Source organism: Clytia hemisphaerica, unplaced genomic scaffold (assembly GCF_902728285.1).
Source record: "Clytia hemisphaerica strain Z4C2 unplaced genomic scaffold, Clytia hemisphaerica genome assembly, whole genome shotgun sequence".
Lineage (NCBI taxonomy): Eukaryota > Metazoa > Cnidaria > Hydrozoa > Leptothecata > Clytiidae > Clytia > Clytia hemisphaerica.
In genome coordinates this window covers 116,298-141,081 of record NW_027104416.1, presented here as the reverse complement: position 1 = coordinate 141,081, position 24,784 = coordinate 116,298, and the positions used below count along the sequence as shown (strand labels likewise).

The window sequence follows — 24,784 nt, the reverse complement described above, 5'->3', positions numbered from 1 at the left end:
CTCACACTACTGGTTTGGACAGGAAGATCCAGCATACATGGTAAAAGAAAATTACTTCAGGATCTCTATTTGGATAATCACTGAAAAAAATTATCTTAATTTTTATTTATCTGAGTCTGTCTTTTGCACAAGTTTTTCTTTAGTTTAACCTTAGTTGGTCTGTCTTTTTTTGAAGAATAATAATAAAGGGGGTTTGGGGCATTTTACCCCTTGTGAAGTCTTGAATAAGTACTAGTTACCGCATGACTTCGAGTGCAATACGAAAAATATCGGTAAAATCTCGGAACGAGTAAAATATTGAGTATTGCACGAAAAATTATGTGATAACTAATTTATTACCGACCAAAAAATTATTTTCTATCTTTTTTTTTGTTTGTTTTGATCCTGTTCATCAGTTAGTTCAGAGCCATTTTTTTTAAAATCTTCAGAATAAAGAAAGTCTGATACCTCACCCTCTTAGATTTTGCTGAAATTTAGACCAAATGATCGATCTCTCACACACAGAAAAATTTCACCTTGATATCTCAAGTATTTTTGCAGATATAGTGTCTCAAAGATAGGCTACTAAGCGAAAATTGACCCCTAAAAATCATGAACTCTGGTGGGGGAGAATTTTGAAAGCCAATGAATTTTTATTCAAGTACATTAGAAGAGCTGATTTACAGTGGATTTCAAGAACTTTTTGTAGGGAATCAGAAAAAATCAAATTGAGTTTCCAAAATTTTCCCCGAAAATCTCTAGCACCTCCTGTAGAGGGCATCAAATTTTGCGTAATCTGGGTTTGGAAACACTTTTAGCTGGCTGCTGATGGTCTTTGGGACTTTTTTGAAGCAAACTTTTGACCTGGAGTGGTTTACTGGTGGGTTTTGGCCACAAAAATACCATTTTCAGGATTTCCATCTTTGCGTAACCGTCAAAAATGACCGAAAAAATTGCTATTTTGGCAGACCTGGAGCAAAATTCAAGATGGCGTATCTTTTTAAGGCAACACCAATTTTTTTTAAACTTACAGCAAGGATTAATAATTTGCGCTTTACCGCAAAATTTCTAAATCCAAGTATTGTGATTAGCTTTAGACTTTCCAATATCTCTATATTAGTGTACACTAACAGTCTTACTTGTTGATTCTTAAACAACTAAGCAATATTACTAGGGTGATAATTTATGAGATACTGCAAACAATGCTGTTTAAATCTTCTGGACAAGAAATATTAGACAGTCTAAAGCTAATCACAACACTTGGACTTAGAAATTTTGCGGTAAAGCGCAAATTATTGTCAAAGTAGGATTTCTGAATGAGTCTAAAAAGTTTTTGAATAGGAATTGAGTACTGTTAAACCCATAAGTTGAATTAACCTGCTTATATTTAAGATTAATATTCACCAAACTGTGAAAGGTTGAGGCTTTTCCTGGAAATATAGGTCCTGGAATGGTAGGAAAGGCCAGATGTCAGTCTCATTTTTTTTACATATTCTGTACTTAAAAATAAAGAAACCGTCATAAAATANTAAGCGCAATTATTGTCAAAGTAGGATTTCTGAATGAGTCTAAAAAGTTTTGAATAGGAATTGAGTATTGTTAAAACCCATTAAGTTGAAGTAACCTGCTTATATTTAAGATTAATATTCACCAAACTGTGAAAGGTTAAGTTTTTTTCTGGAAATATAGGCCCTGGAATGGTAGGAAACGCCATATGCCAGTCTCATTTTTTTACATATTCTGTACTTAAAAATAAAGAAACTGTCATAAAATGTCATCTGTTGATGGAAATGACCTGAAATCTTTTTCAGTTGTTCCCCTAATGCCAATGATTAGTTGGCTAGAGAAGATCAACCAATATTTTGAGAAAAATTATCCTGTTAGAGCCCTTAAGTGGGCTGATTTAGCATTTTAAGAGGGAGAAAACAACGAAGTTAAGCAAATTTTCAATCGATCATATCTTTAAGAGACTTCAAATGCCCATTGAGATTTTTTTGAGGCTATAAACTAGACCTACTAAGGAAGCCTTGCTGAAAATTTCAAAAAAATTTGGTGTTGCCTTAGAAAGATACGCCATCTTGAATTTTGCTCCAGGTCTGCCAAATAGCAATTTTTCGGCCATTTTTGACGGTTACGCAAAGATGGGAAATCCTGAAAATGTTATTTTTGTGGCCAAAACCCACCAGTAAACCACTCCAGGTCAAAAGTTTACTTCAAAAAAGTCCCAAGGACCATCATCAGCCAGCTAAAAGTGCTTCCAAACCCAGATTACGCAAAGTTTGAAGCCCTCTACAAGAGGTGCTAGAGATTTTCGGGGAAAATTTTGGAGACTCAATTTGATTTTTTCTGATTCCCTACAAAAAGTTCTTGAAATCCACTGTAAATCAGCTTTCTAATGTACTTGAATAAAAATTCATTTGCTTTCAAAATCTGCTCCCCACCAGAGTTCATGATTTTTAGGGGTCAATTTTCGCTTAGTAGCCTATAATTGAGACGCTGTATCTTCAAAACTACTTGAGATATCAAGGTGAAATTTTCAGGGTCTTATTTTCTTGTGTGATAGATCATTTGGTCTAAATTTCAGCAAAATCCAAGAGGGTGAGGTATCACACCCTGAAGACTCTTAAAAAAAATGGCTCTTAATACTCCTAGTAGAGTAGTGGCCTGTTGAATGAAATATACATACGCTGAAACAAACACAGGTCTCCTTATTACATTTCTTTTGGTGAAATAAACAGGACCCAAATTGTGCTGTTGCATTGTGGTGAAGTCTAATTTGTAGTTGTATTCTCCAATCGTAAAAGTTTTGTGGGTTAAGTGATTCTGGTAAACGAAGTCGTATTCCAGATTGTCAGAGGTAACCTGGAAAGTATTGTAACAGATATAGTCAGGTCAACAATCTGTAAGAAAATCACAGATTGAACATTTTTTTCGTTGTCTCTCACTGGTCCCTGTCAAGGGTTACAAAAGCCTTTAACAAAAATATAGTTTTACAAAGAGTGACCACCTTTCTTCAGTCAATTCTTTTTACCACTGAAAAAAACTGCCGCCCATTTCGCGCGAAAGTGGACACCGGCCTTAAATTTCAAATTTTCATAACAATTTCAGGTTTTACAGCGGAGTTCTGGAAACCTAGTCATAGCTCCTTCTTCTATCGGAATATCAGATAACTCCTAGGTTTAGTCTAACCCGTGAATGAATTTGACGATCTTCATTTATCATATTTCACTCCTTATTACCTTTTCAACAAGCGCAAAGCCACCGTTTCGTTTCTCATACGACACTAGTGGTACTCGATATTTATCAAAAAGTAAATCAAAAAAGTCCTACCTTTCCAGTGTATTCGGTCCACTTTCCAGAATTTTCTTTCCAATACCACTTCCAAGTTGTGTAAGAGCCTTTCGGCATACACAATGAAGTTCTGGTGGATAAACGGCGAACTTCAACGTTTTGGTTCATGTAGAATGCAGTGATTTTACTGCTCTCATCAAATTTGATGTAAGATGCTTTGTCAGCAAAACTGAAAAACGGATCAAGATTAAGTCTTAGACCAGCAAATTAAGTTTTTAATTTGAAAAGATACCTTTTGGCGGTGATTATACTTGACGGATTTGGCAGTTTTGGTAAAATCCGCCGAATTAAATACCAGCTAAAATTTTTAAAATTCACCTTCCGCCAAACTGAATATCCACTAAATTTAACAAATCTTTTTGGGATTGAAATTCTATCATTTCCCCAACCGCCAAAAATTACATTTTTGTCAATTTTTTTTATTAAGTACACGCTAAAATTAATACACTTTTAAAGAGTATTATGTCGCTAAAATTTCCTTATTGGTCAAAGAACGACCGATTCGAACTTACTCATATCTGGACTGCATTGGATCACAAAAAGCTTTCTCAATTTCGACATTCAAATTATTCGGGAACGACTTCCAAGAAGTTTCAATAGGTTTTTTGTGCTGCCATAAGTATGGAGTGCGATTTTTAGGATGAAGTAAAGAGCAAGTTTCGTCTTTGTCGCAAACGTCATCTACATATTTCACACAAATCGCTTCGTCTTTCAAGAAGTTGAATGTGGCTGAAAAAGAAAGATTTTTAGTTTTTAAGTTGGTGTACTTTCTTAACATTCTTTCTCTCTGGAGAGTCCGAACGATAAAAAATCCTTGATGATAAAGCACATGCCCCTACAAAGGGGGCTATAAAGTGTTATCGTTTTGAATATTTGAATGATTTGGAGATAATACAAAACTGAAACTTACGCTGCTGCAGAAATTCTTGTTTTTTCTTTTCTTCAGATTTCGGTTTGAAATACACCAAACTTTTCTTCAACAACGAAGTGTCCGAAATATGAAACAATTTCATGATTTCGTCAGCGTGGTTATCGGACAACGCTTCTTCGTGACGAAATGAACAGAGTGCCGAATGTTTACGACATTCTCCATTCACAAAGTCGCCACAGATATGAATATTTTCACATTGTTGTAGATCAGTGCATCGGTTCTTTAAGTACTCTTCACAAACAGACGGCAAAGTATTCTTCAATAAACATTTCAACTGAGGAGCATTTAAGGGTTCCAAGGAAAATTTTCCGATGATTCCTTTGTTGTGAGCTGATGAAAAATCATGATGTTTTCCACAGGATATTGCTGAATGACTGATATCAAAAAGTGATTCTTTACATATATGGAATAAGCCGCAATCACCAAGACAGCCAGCATTTGACCAGTAATTTACGCAAAGTTTGATGTCCTTGACGCAGAGGAAGACTTCTTTCTTGTTACGAGTCAGCCGGAAAGTATCAGGATGGTTTTTCAACCAATTTAAACAAAGCAGCAACTTTGATTGGAAGAAATGAGCACAGATTGTATTTTTCTTTATTTTGACATGCGCGTTACGACATTGTATGATATATTTGAAGACGTCTAGTTCTGACGGTGGTTCCCACTCTTGTGTCAATTTTGTGGTTGTGTCAAATCCAGTGAAACCTGTCGTCGATGATTGTTTACGGTCTTCATGGGTCGGGATCGACTGTGGCTGCTTAAGATCTATTTCTATAACTGTGGATGGCTTGATGTTTGGTCGACTTTGTGCTAGACTTTCTTTACCAACTGCTTCAGAAGTCTCCAAAGGGAGTACTGGGAGAGGTTTGGTTGCAGATATCTCTTGCGCTAAGGGTTGCACAGTTGGAGGTTTGGGAGCTTGACGTTTTACAGGTTTCTCTGTTGTTTCCCATTCCAGAATCGATGTATCCTTGTTATCGAAGTTAAATTTGCCCTGATTAATGACAAATGGAGTTGCTGGCAATGGTTTGAGTAATGATTGCTGTGGTGGCATCGGTTTCATTGAAGACGGTGGCAAAATATAACCAGGGCCCAGGAGACCCTGGACTCTGGATTCTCCAGAGGAAGGTGGTGGGATGGGTATTCCATTAGCAGGTGTGCAAACGCCGAAGGGTGTTGGTCCAAAAGGACCAGGAGACGTTGGAGCCATAGGCAGTATGGGATTTATGTTGGAAAGAGATGTGCCGAATGCTTGATTTGTCGGTGAAAATGCACCAGGAAGTGGTTGAGTTGATGGCGGTATTGAACAATCCTTCTGTAGATAAATTAGTTTGCAAAAACATATTTAAAATACAGTTCAATCTCTTTAACTCGAACCTCTATAAACCCGAATGTTCCTTAAGTCAAACACGTTTTCCCGTCACTTCAGTTGACCTTTTAAACCTTACTCTGAAATTTCCTTAACTCGAACAAATTTGTGTTTTCCTCGTGCGGGTTCGAGTAATAAAGACCCCACTGTAGTGGAAAACGCTTCTGGAAGGTAAGAAAATAATAATTTCAGAGCTTATGTTGAGGCAGTTGAATGATATTGGTTGAATTGATATGGAAATTACAGTGAGAAGATCGGCAACTAATATAATTTGAAGAATAATGAATATTACAACTTTTCCCATTAGTTTATTGAGAAAACAAAGATATATACCGTTTCGTTAACATCGATTGTGTTGGTTTCCAGATTAACTCGTTCTTTAATGACCTTTGTCGTCTTCTCAAAAACTTCTAAAAGAGAAAAGCCGAGATATATGTTTTTGTTGGATTCAGTGACACCCATAGCTGGTGGAGTGGTGTGTGTTTCAAGCTAAATTGAATATCTGAGTTTGAATTATAAAAGGGTAGTATCAAAGCTCTGGTCGTGGAAAAAAGTTAGTACAGTATACTAAAAAGGTAGTGGTCAAAAATTAAGATAGTACCATGAGTTGGCAATACTCCTGTATGTTTTTCTTTCATACGTAGCGGAATCAAGTCACAAAGATGTCTTTAGAGTGAGTTGAATCAAGAAAGAATTAATTTCTCTTTGCGTCCTGGAGAAAACCTGCCAAACATTTTGGGGGTTCTAAAGCTGTTGCTTTTCATGTCTGATTGATTACAAACTTTCCTCATTATAATAATATACTCACGAATAGTTGTTCTTTTACGGGAAAACATCAGACTAGAACGTAATTCTTTCTCTGGAACGTGGTATTCTTTCGCAATTCGATTGGCTTGTTCAGATTTTAAACCTTCCTCATGCTGGAGTGAACATTGGATATAATCTTTGCAATTACCACGAAGAAACGACAAACAAACATGTATGTCATCACATTGATCAGCAGATTTGCAGTTCCCTGATTGATATTTCGGACAGACAATAGGATATCTGTGTGAAAACAAAACTTTCAGTTGATGTTCACTCAATTCTTCCAAATGATGCTTCTTGAGAAGTTTTCGTTCGTGTTTGTCATTGAAGCCATGATTTGCAATACATCCAGAATTGCTACAACCATTTATAACAGTAATATAATTTCGACAAAGATGAAATCCAGAACAATCAACTTTCTGGCATGGTTTTTTCTTGTTAAAAAAATGTCCATTGCAAAGTTTAACATCTTTAGGGCAAACATAAATATAATCATAACCATTGATATAACAAACTCTGAAGTGATTTTTATATTTTCCAGTTGTTTTTAGATCGTTAATAACACCTGTTCCAAGATTTTCGATTTCCAAATCAAGATTAAGACGTGCTTTAGGAGAGCTGAGGATTTGATCATACAAACGTTTTAAAAACATTACATGAGATGGTTCTTTCTCCTTTTCATGTTTAGCGAATAAGATATTTGCCAAAACATCATCGACTTCCATTTCATGGAATTTGCTACCATGAGAATCTAATATGGCTTGATTGTAATCATCAAAAACATCATGTGATAAATCACATCCATCAAATGTGCATACAGAGTTCTGCAAAAAGTTCAAGCAGATATGAAGCTTCTTGCATTTTTTTACACAGTTCTGAGCTTGGTAATGATAGCAGACTCTTGGAAAGGACTTTCTCAATTTTTTCAACACTTCATCATCTGATAGCGTCGAGTTAGCTCTACGAACGATTTCATCATTATGTGAATCCAGTGGGTTGTGTGAAAAACCATACCGGCAATCCTCACCGGGACAGGTTTTCTGGTCCATGAGTAATTCTTTACAGAGATGTAGAGAATGACAATTCTTTCTTTTGCAATTTCCATTTAGATAATGCTTGCAGAGTTGAACATTAAGCTGTTTGGATGGCAACTCTACTGTTGAAGATGGTGCAGTAGTGTATGCTGTTGATGTTAAATTCGGTAGACTGTCAGCTGCGGAAAATCTCTTTGGTTTTGCTCCGGTGTTGGCGAATTGAACAGATGATGTTAATGCTTGGGTGAGTTTCCCAGGTTTTGTGGAAACTGAATAAGCACTTTTTTTTGGTAGAACTGAGCTTTGCACTTCTTTAAAGTTTGTTTCGACTGACATCAGCGAGGGAATAGGATCTGCTTTAGCATCCATTGATGGCAAATCATCTGTTTTGTCCACTGGCTCTGGTTTAAGAAGAATATCTGGTGCTACTGTGTCTCGACAAACATTTAAACCATCATCAAAAAACATTCGAAAAACCTTTTTGTTATGATCCAAAGTGAAATTATGAACTGTTGTTTTCATTAGCCCACTCTTCTCAGCTAGGATGCAGGTTCGAGGACATGTTCCTTCAATAAAGGCCTGACAAATATGGAAATATCCACAAAACGGTTTGATACACGTACCATCAACAAGGAACGAGCCACAAATCCGTGGGAACGAAGCACGTACAACCTTCAACTTCATATCCTCATTGTAAGTATTTGGAATGACTTTTGCCAACACAGACTTGTTGTGGCTGGACATTACATCATGGGAATATCCACATGTATTTTCATCGTTAGAGCATGATGTTGGTGACCATATGAATTTCTTACAGAGATGGAGCTTCTGACATGTATTATCAGAACATAATTCACTGTCAGAAAAATCCTTGCAAAGGTGAATAGGTGCTGTTTGTCGTATTTCGTAAGTTTCTTCAGCGTTTTCTGAAACCCAAAACATGTTCTTGTTGTCTTGAAGCTTTTCTAACAAATTGTCAATGTCCTTGAATTGTTTTGATAATTTCTTTATACCACAAGATAATGATTTAGCCTGAGCCATCCACTTATGAACAATTGCTATCTCTGAAGCTATAATAGAATGTAGCAAAAACTTGAGTAAAACACACTGTGTATAAAGCAAAACAAGACAAAAGAATTTTTGAAATAATTTGGTTCAGGAAAAGAGACGAGAAAGATCCGATTCTTCTTTTTCTTTCAGAACTTGATCGAAGGATGATGATAATAATAACAGGATTGAAATATATACCTTAAAGGAACTAAGTTTGGCAAACTCAAATAGGCGAATTAGGCAAGTTTTTTTAGAGTTTTCAAAATAACCCTTAAATTTAGCTTCTAATGCTCATTCTTAAGTCTTAAAAAAGACCAATTTACCCTGCAATCGGAAAAAATTAGTTCTTGTCAAAAAAAGTAGCACCTGGACTCATCATCAATTTGATATGTTTACTTACATTCGAATAAGTTTTCATCAAATGGTTCTTGGGTGGATAACGAAGACAAGTCTTGAGTGTTGATAGAGACGTCATTTGGATCTTCATTAGGGTTAAGAAGGATATTTGGTGCCACAACATCTCTTTTCAACTCTTTACCATCTCCATAAAATATGTTCATAACCTGGATGTTATGATAATTGCGAAGAAAGTGGGAATCCTTTTTCGGTAAACCTGTCTTCTCAGCAAGATTACATGTTTTTTTGCAGCTTCCTCTAATGAAATCTGGACAAGCATGGAAATACCCACAAAATGGTTTGGTGCAGCATCCGTCGTTTATAAACTCTCTGCAAATTTTTGGAAATGAGGAGCGTAAAACTTTCATTTTCATAATATCATCATAACCATTTGGAAAGACTTTTTTCAGGATGTTTGAATTGTGAAGTATGTTGATACGATGCTCGAAGGGGCATGCGTTAGCATCAGGACATGACTTTTCTGACCATAAGAACTTCTTACAAAGGTGTAGTTTTTGGCAATCTCTATCCTCGCAGTTTATGCTTTTATTGTATTGTTCACAAAGACCAACAGGAACTTTCACGTGAACCTCATAATTGACATCAGAAATCTGTCTCAGCCAAAACATTTTGTTATCAGCTTTGAGGGTTTGCAGTAAATCCTGAGCTTTAGGAAACTGTTTAGCTAAACATTTAAGTTCAGCCTTTACATGAATGCCATTTCTTCTAGCAATCCATTTGTGGATCTGAGTGGTAAAATCCTGATAATCTAAAAACAATGAAATAACAATTTTCTATCATACAAGCAATGAATATCAATCAGTAATCTAATATGAGATGAAAATATAACTATAATATAATCTATATGACCTGATTTTCAGAAGAAGAGATTCATGCTTGAATATGTTGAAGAATCAAATTCAATTGGGCTTTTTGATAAATGCAAAAAATTTAAGCAAATCTAGGCCTAATGGCTAATTTTTAGTTTTGCTCTGAAACAGTTTAAAATTAAAAAAAAACGCACTGTAAGGGTATAAATTTCACCAATTATTGCTGCACTGTAAAGGTGCGATTCTTAAAGCCAATTTTTTTTCCATATATACTGGTGAAACCACTGCCCCCCTCGAGAAACAGCAACAAGAGAAAGGATGAAAAATATAAAAGATAACCTTTAGAAGTAGTATTCATTGAGCCGGAGGTGCTGTAATCAGAGACAGATAACGTTGATAAATCTGATATACTGCTGGAAACACTTTCACAATCATTTTCTTTGTCATCTTTTGGTAATAAGAGATTGTGGAGTAATTCACCTTTGTTGGATAGGCATTTGGCATCATAACCGAAATTTAGAAGCACTTTTCTATTATGGGCTCTACCAAAGTCATGAACGATGGCTTTCTTTTGGTCACTTTTCTCAGCAAGTTGGCATATTCCTGTACATTTTCCTTTTAAATAGTCCAAACAAATATGCAAATATCCACAGTATATTTTGTCACATTGCCCAGTGTCTTGAAACATTTTGCAAAGTCTCAACAAGGAAGATCTTAAAAGAACAGGAATAGATTTCACAAAGTTTGATGTTGAGACCGGAAGGGCATTATGAATAATATCTTTGTTGTGTTTATCATCGAAATTGTGTGATAAACTGTCTCTACAAGGTCCTTTACAAAATTTAGGTGATAACAGATTCAATGGACATAAGTGAAGCTTGTTGCAATGGCCAGGGCAGGATCCTTTTGCTGCTTGATACTGAGTGCAAAGCCGAATCGACAGCTTTGGTCTAACTTCAAGGTCACTGTTAGTATGGCCTGTCCAAAAAAGGGCTTTGCATTGTTCAATTTCATATTGCAAGTTCTTAATATGCGGAAAAGTTTCTTCAAGTTCTGTGATATTAGAACAGCTTCGTCCATCTTTGTTGACTAGCCAACGGAACACAGAAATAAGATCTAAGAAGGAAAAAATCAAATAATATTTTAAATATAAAAACTTTAAGTACTGGAATGAGGATGAAGACAAAAATACCATTTAGAATGTAAAAATTTTCTTATACTAGATAGAAATTATGTTAAATGATCAGTTTTTTTTGTCACTTAGATTCCCTGAAATAAAACTACTTTTTTAGCCCTATTGAGTGTATCACTACTTACAACTGTCATAGGCTTCCATGCTCACTTATTGATCATGTCGATACCAAAATAGTCATTTCTTGCATTCTAAAAAATAATAAGCCAATTAAAATGGACTTCACACAACAAAAAGCTCGAATTAATAACATATAAAAACTATTACAAAAAGAAAAAAAACAACAAACAAAAGAAAAGAAAAGAAATGTGGCAAAAAAATGCAAACAATATAAAATTAAACATTTTAAAATTTCATTGGGCAGCTTCTTGACAAGTTCTTCCTCCCCAGGGAAATGTTTCAATGGATGCAAGGAAAACGACAACAATACAAAAGTTAAAATTTATTTTAGAATTGCCCTGGACTTTTTAATTCATTCAAAATGACTTCGCGATTTAAAAAAGGTCTTCCTCCCAAACTTTTACTACCTTTAACCCTTTTTAAGTGTCACGGTAATTTTTTTCTAAGTTTTTTAGTTCAAACTTTAAAGGCTTATATCTCCAGATCTAGAAGGAGTTAGAAGCTTGTTCATAGCTCGCTGGATAGCTTAGAATAAGAGGAGACTCTAAACTTCTGGAGGACAGAATCAAGTAAAGCAGAGCCAAATTTGGATCACTTGTTGAACAAAAATGATCAAAAAACGGTCAAAATCTGAAAAGACTTTTTTGCTTGACCATGAAGCCCAATCCAATTCCTACGAGTTAGATTAATTTTGCGGTTAAAAGGATTTTTTGTTTAAAATATGTCCTACAGTATTTTGCCCAAAAACGACCAATTTTATAGGTGATTTTTTTAATCATGAGAATATTCTTGTTTCGCGGAACTTAATTTGTCAAAAACTGCGAAAATAAATTCTGCGCAAAATTTCTTCCCGCAAATATTTCTTCCCTTAAGGTACTCCAACTTAGCCTTGATATCCAGACATTAAACTATTTCACAGCATTTTTTATTTTTTTCTCTATAGTTTATCATACTTACCTAACACAATCCAAAGGTTCCCTAAAAATCAAAACACGCCAAAATGGCAAAACATTGGATAGTGCTGCGGTACAGCCATTTTGAAAAAATAACAAAAACAAGCTGGTGCTTTGTTCATGAAAGACCTCTTGCAGAACCTTTTTTAACCAACTAGCTTATGGTTCCTCTCTTGAATTACTCAGAAATTTTAATTTTCAGTGGTAAGGCTTTCATCATTTGATGTTTAGGCAACTTTGGATTGTTTTGAATTGATTGGAACTGTGAGCGGTCCTAAATCCGACAGCCCTGCCTAAATCCGACCCCGCCAAATAACTGTTATGAAAAAAAATTCTATGTTTATAAACAATCTCTCTCCAAGTTGAACAGTAAACTACTATTGCAAGAACTCTCGAAACAAAAAATCTAACAAGATGACTATAATGACAAGTCTCAAGATGTCAATTAGTGTGATCAAAAAAGTGTGAGTTGTAAAAATAATTACTTCTATTCTAAATCTGCTGGTTGTGTTGTAATAAACAAGCAACATGCTGAATGGACCTACCTGATGATGAAACTTAGATAGCAATAAGGAGAAAAACAATCATTAAGAAAATATAGCGCTTAGCGAAAAAGCATTAAATGTCATCATTGATTGTTGATCGGGGGGGGGAAGGGTTTAGGGAAAAAAGAAATAGAAAGTTCCGGTTGCAAAATTGCAAAAGTTTTATTGACATTTGAATCATGCTTGATGGTGGCATTGTTATCAATAATTTTTTTAAGTGAAAAAACAAAGAAATGTATGGAAAAAGCAATTCCAATCTGTAAAAACGGCGATTTCCGGCATAAAAAAATTTTTCTCAAAAATCGGACTCGGCCATGTTTTGGGCATTGTTATTAGGCATCTTTGAGCAAAAAATCAGAAAAAACTAATGATAAAATCTCAAGAAAATGCCAAATAAACAGTTTTTCCGGCATATTTCCGGTATTTTCGGCCGGAAAAAATTTTTTCTCAAAAATCGGACACGGCCATGTTTTGGGCATTGTTAATACGCATCTTTGAGCAAAAAATCTGAAAAAACTAATGATAAAATCTCGAGAAAATGCTAAAAAACCTGTTTTTCCGGCATATTTCCGGCATTTTCGGCCGGAAAAATTTATTTTCCAAAATAGGGCTCCGTCACATTTTAGGTATTATCATTTTGCATCAGTGTGCAAAATTTCATAAAAAAATTTAAAGTACAGCTCGAGAAAATCAAGAAATACCGTTTTTCCGGCGAAAATGGGCTGCACCGGCGATTTTTAGAAAGTTCCGGCTTCAAAACTCAGCTCTATTGACGATTGAACCATGCTTCATGGTGGGCATTGCTATTAATAATGTTTTTGTGTGAAAAAAACAACGAAATATAAGGAAAAAGTCCGATGAAAATCTGCAAAAATGGCGATTTCCGGCATATTTCCGGCATTTTCGACCGGAAAAAATTTTTTCTCAAAAATCGGACTCGGCCAAGTTTTGGGCATTGCTAATACGCATCTTTGTGCAAAAAATCAGAAAAAACTAATGATGAAATCTTGAGAAAATGCCAAAAAACTGGTTTTACCGGCATATTTCCGGCATTTTCGGCCGGAAATAAATTTTTTTCGAAAATCGGGCTCCGTCACATTTTGGGCAATACCATTTTGCATCATTGTACCAAAAATCAAAAAAAACTAATGAGCCAATCCTGAGAAAAGCTGGTAACAGACTGACGAACGAACAGACGAACGAACGAACGGAAGGACATCGGTTAATTTATAGGACCTCTACCCCACCGGGGTAGGTCCAAAAATTATGTTTTGTATAAGAAGCAATTATTGTTATTTGGTTCAATTGGTTCAGTGTATCAAATCTCTCAGTTTAGTTGACACTTTGGTATCTTCGTTGCGTCACAGCGAAAGGTTTTTTTAAATTTTAGTTTGTATCTTTAAAAGACCCCATCGGATTAAGGCAAGGCTGTCGGATTTAGGATCGCTCACAGAACTTCTTTTGATTACATTTGATTGGTTCAATCACGATTTTTGTTCAAACTTTTTCAATTGATACAGTCTGGAAAAAAACTGAACTTAAAAGGCTTAGCCGTTACACTTTTACTTACACACATTGTCATGTTGAATAATCAAAACCTCCAGCGTCAAAACAATGATGAATGATAAGAAAAAAATATTATGATTTGAAATTAACAGTGCGTCACAAAGTGGGATATTGCGATCGCACGGAAGCGCTTAAAAACACCAGCTTTTTCAAGTTTTGTCTCGATTACCCAAACGCTGCAATCTTGCGTAGGCTTAAGTCTCAAGACTAGAACCCCCAATACGAGACATTTGGCTGACGGAAAAAAAAATATTATCATCAATTTTGTCAATTGTCAGAATTGTTTACTCACCGGAAATACGCAACTTTTGGAAGTTTAACTTTTTTTTAGTTGTGCTTCATTTTCAAAATAAAGAAAGATGAAAAGTTACCATTGATCATGCGAGTAAAAAGAGGTATTCTGACTAGTCTAAGAAAATGTGCTTGCGCGCATCAAATAGAATATCTTGCAAAAAAATATATGCATAAAACTGACAAATTCCTTTCTTTTTTATTCTTAGGTGATTTCACCATCAACCCTGACTTGACAGTAAGAACAATGGAGAACCAAATTTGGCAATGCATAATTATTACGAACAGCCAAGAAAATTTGTGTGACGCAAAAATTGTGCGATAAACGAAGCGCTAGAAAAACGCCCACTGAAAATTGAAACTAGGAATTTATTGAATATTTCACTAATGAAGCATCAAACGTTTTGTTTTTGTACTTATCATAAATTCAGAGCTTTTAAAGTACTATTTTTTGAAAGTCAAAGGACAATTAAGGTGAATTTAAGATAATTTGGTGGATATCGGGCGGACGGGCGTTTTGCACGTTCCAAGATTGAAAATTAGACAAGACTAAAAGACGGGGGCGTTTTAATATAAAATTCATCATTTTATCATTTTTATTTTTCGCGAATGCAAAGTGAATTTTTGTATTTTTGAATTGAGGAAATATAATGTAATATAGTACATTTGATTGTCAATGCCAAAAGATATTTCTTTACTTTAAAGAATAACCTGCTGTGTTGCTGCAACACTTACCCCAGGATTGTTTTAGTAGGCAATTCAGTCACGTGACTGAAAACCGCGTATATGTCTAACCAGACTGACCAAAAGAGTAATTATATAAATTATTGTGGAAGTGAACGCTTGAAACGAATGTTTGGGAAATCAAAAAGACAACTTTTGTAAGGATGTTGAGTTTTGTGTATATCCCACTTTGTGATGCACCTTGATTAATGTGTTATTATTGCTCTGAAGCTGGACTTTTCCAGACGGTGTCAATCGAACAAGTTTAAAGGAAAATCGCGACCGAACCAATCGAATATAATCAAACGCGATCTAATAATTGTGATTTGATGGTCAAACGCAATTCAAATCTCAATCAAACAGCTATCCCACTTTGTGATGCACCTTGATTAATGTGTTATTATTGCTCTAAGCTGGACTTTTCCAGACGGTGTCAATCGAACAAGTTTAAAGGAAAATCGCGACCGAACCAATCGAATATATTCAAACGAGATCTAATAATTGTGATTTGATGGTCAAACGCAATCAAATCTCAATCAAACAGCTATCCCACTTTGTGACGCACCTTGATTAATGTGTTATTATTGCTCTGAAGCTGGAGTTTTCCAGACGGTGTCAATCGAACAAGTTTAAAGGAAAATCGCGACCGAACCAATCAAATATAATCGAACGTGATCTAATAATTGTGATTTGATGGTCAAACGCAATTAAATCTCAATCAAACAGCTGATTCCTGGGTAATATTCAATTGCGCTCTTTTATGTGATTCAGCGTTCAATTCGTTTGATTGACACCATCTGGAGTTTTTAATCCAGACGTAATTAGCTAATCAAACAGTTCAATTACAAAGTTAATCAAACTTTGTCAAACTTAATTGAACAACAAAAGAACTTCTCAAAAGTTGCCAAAATTGTGAGTAAGTTCAACAAGACATTAAGTTCGACAAAGTTTGACAACATCAAACAAGAAAAATGTTCCACAAATTCTACAAAATTTTTGGCGCTGATTACGTTCCGTCAACTGCTCTAACTTGGGACTATCTGACAAAACATGGGATGGCAATTCGGCCACCATTTCACAGAACCTACAAAGTCATATGATTTGAGTTAATGAACGGCGTATTAAAAAATACACAATTTATCTTTCACACTGAGTAGGCTTTTAAATTGCAATATGAAAAAAATCCATAGTGGAACACACGCAAGTGCCTGTGCACTCTAAGAGGAACAAAGAAGTATGATTGATAAACTTGGTGATAAACAGTAAGTGAAAATACAGACCAGATATTGACCAATCATCCCAAGTTAGAGCAGTTGACGGTTATCTTTTTGCAAGGATCAATTGAAATTCAAATTGCCAATCTTTTTTACGCCCACTCGCAGAGGCCCATAAAGGGTTTTCTCAACTTATTGTTCAATTAAATTCTACAAAGTTTGAAGTTCAATTATAAGTTCGATTAATGTATAAATCAATAATCGAACTACAAAAAACGCAGTCGTCTAAGAAAACAGCTATTTTTTTTTAGAATCTTTCTTACAATCTAGTTTTTATATCTATAAAAAGTAGATTGCTGACGTGTGGAAAGGAATTTCGGCATGACTGATCCTTTTGTTTTGATAATAACATCAAAGCGGGAATTAATTTTCTTCTCGTTTCTTTCTTTCCTTTTTCTTTCTTATAATTTCACGCTTTCCCTCGCCACTCAAGGTTAGCTCAAGCGGTTAGATCGTCTGTCTCATATGCACGGGGCTCCGAGTTCGATTCCGATGGGTTTCCAATTTTTCAATTCTTCAATTTTCTTTTTTTAATTCTCTTTCTTTTATAATGAAGGTCAATCAAACAAGTAACTAGCATATACTACATCCACTCTCTGTCTAAGGTTTAGATAAGCTATGATAGCGTCACTTTTTAATAAGAACTTTTTTAACTTTTTTTTTCTTCAATCTTTTTTTTGCGATTATTCAAGGCTGAGATATAGAAGAACGGGTATAGGCGTTTGCGCCTGTGTTTGCTGACTGACAGTTTCAGTTTCAGTTTCCCTTTTAGCCAGCCAGCGAGTGAGCAAGCGATTCTTTGTAATAGAATCGTCAAATAACTTCTTTCAGAATCATTGAACTTCTCGTTATACTTTAAAGACAGAATAATAATTGATTTCCGGGTCAAAACGTTTGGCACTTGATCCAATCGTTTGTTTATCTTTCTTGCGTGGTCGTTATTTGAATTTCAGTATTCAATGCTTATAAAATACGGTTGTTGTAAGAGTATTAAACTCCTCACTAGGATAGGAGGGAACAGATCATAGATTTGAATTAAACGCGTAATTACTAATAGCAATTAACATTACATAACGCATCGATATCTCTTCACTCTAATGAAAATGTGATACAAAATTAAAGTGATCAGAGAATCACAAAAAAAATCAAGAATTGAAAAAATTGGACATCCATTCAGTATAGACCTAACTCTTCATACAAAAATTACGGGAAACGCATGTTTGGACTTTGTACCCTATGCTGCACTCAAGCACTTAAGCCAAAGTCCCGCAAAGGCGGGACAAAAATCAGTTTTTTGAAGTTTGCAAAAAAACGCCACATAGAAGATCTTTCAAATTCAGTATGTGAATAGAGCAGTAAAAAATACAACTTTTCTATTTTTTCCTTTTGTTTGCAAAAGTTCTAGGAATGAAAATAAAGAGATAATGGTGATTGAATACTATCCATTGATGTCCCGCGGCACTATCGTAAAGCTAGAATCGCTTCGCGTACTCTTCGCTTGAGAAAATGATTGACGGATTGAAGTTTTCACCCGCGCAGAAGTTTGTGGAGCGTTCTCAGCTCAATCCTCGGACCGCGCTAAAAATGGTAGACTGAGCTGTGATAGATCATTTCGATGGAAGTTGTTGGAATGTTTACAAGGCTCTTGACAGAAAATCGTTTGTTTTATTGTCAATGATGACAGTGCGGTTATTAATTTTGTTAGATCTGACAAATTGATGTTTGTAAGTGCACTTTATAGTTTTGATTCCCATTGAAGAATCATATTCTGGTTTTCATGTTATTAGATGCTGTTTTAGAGCTTTAGGTCTACACTGCCATTGGCAGTGAGCTGGAACCTCGATATTCCAGGATTAGAAAAAGCTATACCTGTTATCTTTTTTCTTTAAAGAATCATCAAGACATCAACATCGATAAATTACACACATTCCCTCAGAAACTTTTAAAATTATCTGCCATTATGACTTTCTTGAAGTCGTTCCGAAATTAACCAATCGGGTTAGGTATCGGAATTCCTATGGGAGTTCTTTTCCGAGATTTGTAAAATAGCTAAGTCAACAAAAAAACTTCTCCCGGGGGTTTGAGGAATAAACAGAACTGTTATCATTCGTTTTTTATTTAACCATATAATTAAATTTGCGCTCAAAAATACTTTAATAAATAATTTAATAATATTCAAATATACTATTTATATCTCTCAGAAAATAAACACTTACAGAACGACATAGTTTATCATTTAGACTACCCCCGTGTTTGGACCTTTCTATCGGGGGCGCAAAATAGGGCGGAAACTAAGTAGCACCCTCACTGCAAGATTGCCGCCTCATCTTAATTCGCCCGCACGAAAACGAGCTAGTCATTTTTTTCTCGCGCGCTCAAGGGGAAAAGGAAAGTGATCGATATTCTTTGAAGAAAAAACGTCAGAAACAAACCCAAAGACCAAAAGATGTATTTTGTTGTTGAGAATCGATCATGTGAAGATGAAAAAATTTCTGCTATGCGTTTTTTTCGGAACACTGAAAAACTCTAATTTCGATCTTCCTTTAAGGTAAAGAGGTTGCGAGATTTGGGCTAGCGAGGCAAAAATCGCTAAAAAACTGGTAAAATCGTAATCCTCAAAAATCGAAGTTCCAGCCTCACTGATTGGAATCTCTATTTCTATTTCTATTTGGTTGAGTTGCAGGAGGCTTTGAGGCCTATTTTCGCAACTATAGACGCTTTCAATGAGCGCCCCATCAGCACCTTGGACTGACTACTCAATTCCCCTCACATGGCATGGCATGGGTTGACCCGGGCGAAGGTTCATTCACTTGCCAAGTGAACCGCTGCGAGTGGGAATCGAACCTCAGTCACCTGTGCAGTAACCCAGACCCGATCAATTGAACTTGTCGAACCAATCGAACAATTGAACTAATCGAACTCCATCGAACGATTAAAGTTCAATTAAAAAAATTAGTCGAACCTAATCGAACACTCACAATTTTTGAAGCAATAGCAGTTCGATTAGTTCGGTCAGTAAAAAGTTCGATTAGTTCGATGATATTAAATCCTCATATCTTCCCTTGCTTGCAAAAACTTGTCCTGGCACCCGATTGCCATTTCGACAGTTCCCGGACTTAACAGCTCGACGTTTATTGTACCCGGATATTTGTCTATCCGGAATAAAGTCTGTAGCCCCTCTGTTGCGATTTCGCGCGCGGCCGAGTGGCGGAATGCTACGCCCCAACAAACTGCCTCTGGCGCTAAAAGGATAAAGGAAAGTGTGTAATCCGTTATCGGAAGAATTTCCCGATTCACATTCCGAATTTGGCTTTGAAAAGAAGCTAATATACGGTGGTGGAGCAGCACAAACTTGTCGAACAAAATTGGTTTATCGAACTGATCGAACTGAAACCCATTGATCGAACTTACAGTTAGGGAAACCATCCAGGATCCTGCCATTCTATAAGCCAGTAAAAACTAAATGACACTTGTAAACTTAAATTTCTTACCATTTTCCATCAAAAACAATCGAAAACATTACTACTTCCCAAAGCTGGAGACCAGAGCAAATGATCTTCCTTGATGAGGGCGCTCTTTTGGATCTATTGTTAATTCATTTAAAATGGTGGACAGAGTCACGGAATGCTAAAGACACCCACCGCTTCGAGGGTGGTAACGCCAAAACGCCCAATATGATCAGCCAACAGAAGGCGAGTTTGTTGCCGCGCGAGTTACGTCATGCACTCCATCGTAGCGAAAGCGCAAACGACATTTCACAATTATAAGAATATCTTATGTGCTTAATTCTATTTGACTTTGAGAGCTTCGATGAAGATGAAGAAGTAGAAAGATAAGAAATGCGCTGGTTAATTTTGTTCAAATAGGTGTGTTCTATCATTGTTGAAAGTTGGAGAAATTTCTACCAGCGCAGAGATTTTTTACAGCCAATTAAAGGCACAGTCTGCTTATACTTACAATGTTTGCTATATCGTCTAGACAAAAAACGGTAAAAAAAGACGCAAACGTAATTTTTTTATGAGTGCGGTTATGATTTTTTTGATTGCGGCCGCGTACAGGAACTCGCCAAATGTTCCTAACTGACTTAATAGAACACTCACAATCTTTTAAAAAATCCTAGAGTTTGATTAATTTTTTTAATCGAACTTTAATCGTTCGATGGAGTTCGATTAGTTCGATTGTTCGATTGGTTCGACAAGTTCGATTGATCGGGTCTGGAGTAACCAAGGTCAGACCACTATACCACAGCGAATCGAACTCAGAGCCCCATCATGCATATGACCTATGAGACAGACGATCTAACCGCTTGAGATAACCACGCTTTGAAAATAGTGAGAGAAAGCGTGAACTGATAGAAAGAAAAAAGAAAGAAAGAAACGAGAAGAAAATTAGTTCCCACTTTGATGTTATTATCTAAACAAAAGGATCAGTCATGCCGAAATTCCTTTCCACACCTCAGCAATCTACTTTTTATAAATAGAAAAATTAGATTGTAAGGAAGATTCTAAAAAAAAATAGCTGTTTTCTTAGATGACTACGTTAAAACAAAGGTCTCTTTTTTATAAAAAAAAGTTCGATCAAGTTTGATTTCTTTATTGGAAGAATTTCTATTTTATTCAGAAATAACAGAGCTGTATGGTGAATGAAAATGAAGGCTTACCTTTATATTTAGGAGTGTGTGTGTCCATACTATTCAACTCTTGACTTGAACATCCACCTCAAACCCTTCTGAAATATTTCTCTTGACCTTGCCTTGTGATCCGATTTGCGCATGCTTAAAACTTTTCCGAGAAATTTGCTGTAAAACTCGACTCAGTCTACTTTCTTAATAAAGCGGACCGCCCCAGTCCGCCATACCACCCGCCAGCACCTTTCAAAAAACTTCGATCAAAGATGACAGATATAGCTTCATATATAAAGGTCAGTGGAAACCCACCTACGCCCGAAACGGGGGCTCTATCGAATCGATTGAGATCTAGGCTGCTCTGCTGGCATCCGCTTAAACGGATTGGTTTGCCACTGAATCATAAACTGGCCGTTGCGAAGCGAAAGCGATCCAGACTCCACCTCAATTCGCAAGTTACTAGCAAAATAAGAGACACTCTAAAAATCCCTCTAATAAATAAAGCCCCTATAGAGACAGTTATCTGATATTCCGATGGCGGTGTGGCGGCCGCCCACGCTAAAGCTCTGAAGGAGCGGGCCAAATTAACTTTAAATTTTCCCGACCTTCAGAGCTTTAGCGTGTCGGAAGAAAATTTCACCATCTGGAAGCCAGATAATAGAGACAGGGTCATAAGCTAAATTTTATAGCAAATTTTCGCTTGGGATAGAAGTTAAAGGTACGTGCACAATATAGCAAAACTGCTTCGCTCATAAATTCGCTTCGCAATAAGAGACACTCTAATAAAGCCGCTATTCTTGATATGCGTAAGTCAAGATGACGTCATATTTTTTAACGGAAGCACCCAAAAAAGCCGGTTTTTGACCTCTGTGTTTCTATCTTAAGTAACAGAGAGAGGTCAAATCCGGCCTTTTTTAGGGTGTTTCCACTAGAAAAATGACTTACGCATATCAAGAATAGAGACAGGGTCGTAAGCACAGATCTGTAAAGCCCGAAAGGGCTAGATATGCAACTTTAAGCTTTCTCCAGCAAAAAAGAGTAAAGCGAAAAATTGACTTTTTATTTAAATTTTGTGCCCGCGGATAGGATCTAGCATTTTAATTGTTTTTGGAGCGCGAGATAAAAAAAAAGTAGGCAGCAAACGCTACTTCACATTTCTCAAACCGGTGAAATTGCATATTTTCACGTGACTTTGGTAGGAAATCCTTCCAAACCTAGGCTTCACTTTTCGATAAAAGTCGCTTATCTAGCCCTTCGGGCTTTACAGATCTGTTGTCTGTGGTCGTAAGAGCCTTAATGCCTCAAACACACCACATAATCCACGGCGGCACAACACCCACCGGCCGCCCGCGCGTCGCTCTTTTTTCCTTCTACCTTATTGGTATATATTTTCGCGTGTTACAAATTTTCGCGGGTACTTAATTTCGCGAGTTTTTTGGTCAATTTTCGCGAAATTTAATACTGTTTAAATTTTTCAAAATTACAAAATCGCGAAATTAAATACACGCGAAAAATTTTTTCTTAGTATTTTGTTAGTATTTCTACATCAAAAACGTCGTGTTTCAAGCAAAATCAGTCTTTTTCTTGCTTTATATTCCCACTTTCTGAAATTAGCCTCCGTCTCGGAAGAGGACTGGGCCCGAATTTGCGGACGTTTTCACAGTTTCACTTTCGTTTTCGGCTAAACGACAGCGTTTTCAAGCAGAAAGCAGAGGAAATCTGTGAAATTATGGCAGGGAATGCTAACCTATTTTCCAGTGTTTCTCAAGATTGGAGCAAGATTATTGTTCTAGAAGGTTCATAAAGGCCTAATAGTTTCAGATTAGTATTATTTTATCAGAAAAAACATTTACACCAAAGCTCCTTATTGATATGTGAAGGCTACCAAAAATAGCAATGTCCTCCATCAGAACAACTTTAACATAAGGGACAAGGACAGTCAAGAAGTCTACTTCTTTGTTGAAAATTTGCACAAAATACTTAGAGAAAATGGTACTATGGAAGCCCATTCTATACTCCTAAATGATAGTTGAAAGATCAGCAGTTGAGAGGGTTGATTAAAATAGAACTCAAAGCACACAATAAAGTATATACATATATATTTGTCCAGAAAGAACTGGCATGTTGCTTGCTTTGTTTTGGTGTTTAAAATTATGTACTTATCAGTCCTGAAAAAATACAAATTTGAATATAATGAGGGCAGTGAGTCTGGTTAAATGTTACTATATTTACAAGAAACGATTACTGAAAAAATACTACTGTATATGTATGTACTACTGATGAACTAAACTCAAAAACTAAAACTTTACCATAAATTTACATTACGACAATTTAAAAATCTATCTTTAATAGCAACAAAGAAAAAAACATGGCTCAAAGTTTTAAACATAGAGCTAGTCAGAGCTTCAATTCACAGATTCAGTAGGTACCTATAGAGCTTTCAAAATTTGAAAACAGACACTGCATTGGTTACTACAAGACATACTATCCAGACGGTTTTTTCGATTCATGAAAAAAATAAAGTATTTATCAAAAAAAGGTTCTCTTTTTATTTGGTAATCAATTCCAACAAACAACAATCAAATATAACAGTTTTTTGAAAACCATCCCACAGTGTAAACATTATCAATTAACTAAACCCACACCGCCAAAATTGTACAAATAAGTCAATATAATTTCAATCAACAATTTCTCGTAAAATGTTTTTTTCCAACATTCTGATACCAATCATGGCTGGAGGCATCATGTGTAGAGTGACTGTGTGGCATTTCATTGCTTTTAATGATCACAATACCAAACATCAACCAAACAAAACTGACGTCAAGCCAAATCTGGTGATTAAAAATTTCCATGAAAATTATAATTGAAACTTATCTCGTAAAATGCTTTTTTCAACATTCTGGAGGTGTTCAAAGTTAGAGGTATCATATGTAGAGCCAAGCAATACATGAAAAGTCATTTGCTATCCCATTTGCCATGAGATATATGAGTCAACAAATCAAACAAAAACCAACAAATCATGTCTCTTCACTTTCATGTCACATCGTGTTTATATGGGGTATCAGAAAGCCAATCCACAAGAAGAGCCATCTTCCTTTATTATGGAGTGTTCCAAAACTATTGGTAGGTTGTTTGGAAGTAAAGAAACCCACACAGTTTGCTTTATTTTGAAGATTTAACTTGAAAACAAACTGCATTTTTCCAGTAGAAACTCATGTTTCAACCTGCTACATAACATTGGTCAGTCGGGTCTGCTACTAACATGTAATAGTTTTATAATAGCTGAGCTTGAGAATCCGTAGGCAGAACTTGTAACATGTATTATGTGTATAATTATGTCAGTCGACTTGAATCATGATACATTACTCACATTTCACTGGATGCATTTTCGCTGTGAAATTATCCGCAAAATTTTCTGACCGCGTTCTGAGACGGAGGCTAATACATAGTTTAGTGAATCGCGAAATTTAATACACGTGAAAATTTTCCAGAAGTCGGCAATCGCGAAATTTAATACACGCGAAACACGTTTTTTCGAAAAAATTTCGCGATTCGCGAAAATTTGTAACACGCGAAAATATATACCAATAAGGTAGTTATTCTAGTGTAAATGGTGCCTTAATAAAATCGAACGATATTCGTCGAACGATCGAACATTTTTATTCGAATCACGAATCGTCTGTCGAAATCATCAAAACAAATAAATAAAACAAAAACAAAAATGTACAAAGATGGCTTGTTGGTTCTTG

General features: G+C 35.8%; 1 protein-coding gene across 1 annotated transcript; it reads right to left on the bottom strand.

Annotated features, from left to right (window-relative positions):
- Positions 1-2,559: 2,559 nt before the first annotated feature.
- Positions 2,560-21,176, bottom strand: LOC136820264 (uncharacterized). Its single transcript, XM_067076461.1, has 10 exons — positions 21,072-21,176; positions 11,065-11,130; positions 10,087-10,863; positions 8,922-9,686; positions 6,439-8,541; positions 5,964-6,040; positions 4,241-5,576; positions 3,843-4,059; positions 3,310-3,499; positions 2,560-2,841 (listed from the first exon to the last, which is right to left on the bottom strand). The coding sequence occupies exons 2-10, from the start codon at positions 11,081-11,083 to the stop codon at positions 2,560-2,562; spliced, it is 5,766 nt and encodes a 1,921-aa protein (XP_066932562.1). The 5' UTR covers positions 11,084-11,130; positions 21,072-21,176.
- Positions 21,177-24,784: the final 3,608 nt, after the last annotated feature.

Excerpts from the sequence above, each read along its gene's own strand:
- LOC136820264 (XM_067076461.1), bottom strand. Across the intron at positions 9,687-10,086 it reads AATGAATACTACTTCTAAAG|ATTATCAGGATTTTACCACT; the intron begins GTTATCTTTTAT and ends CATTGTTTTTAG. Across the intron at positions 5,577-5,963 it reads CAATCGATGTTAACGAAACG|AAGGATTGTTCAATACCGCC; the intron begins GTATATATCTTT and ends ATTTATCTACAG.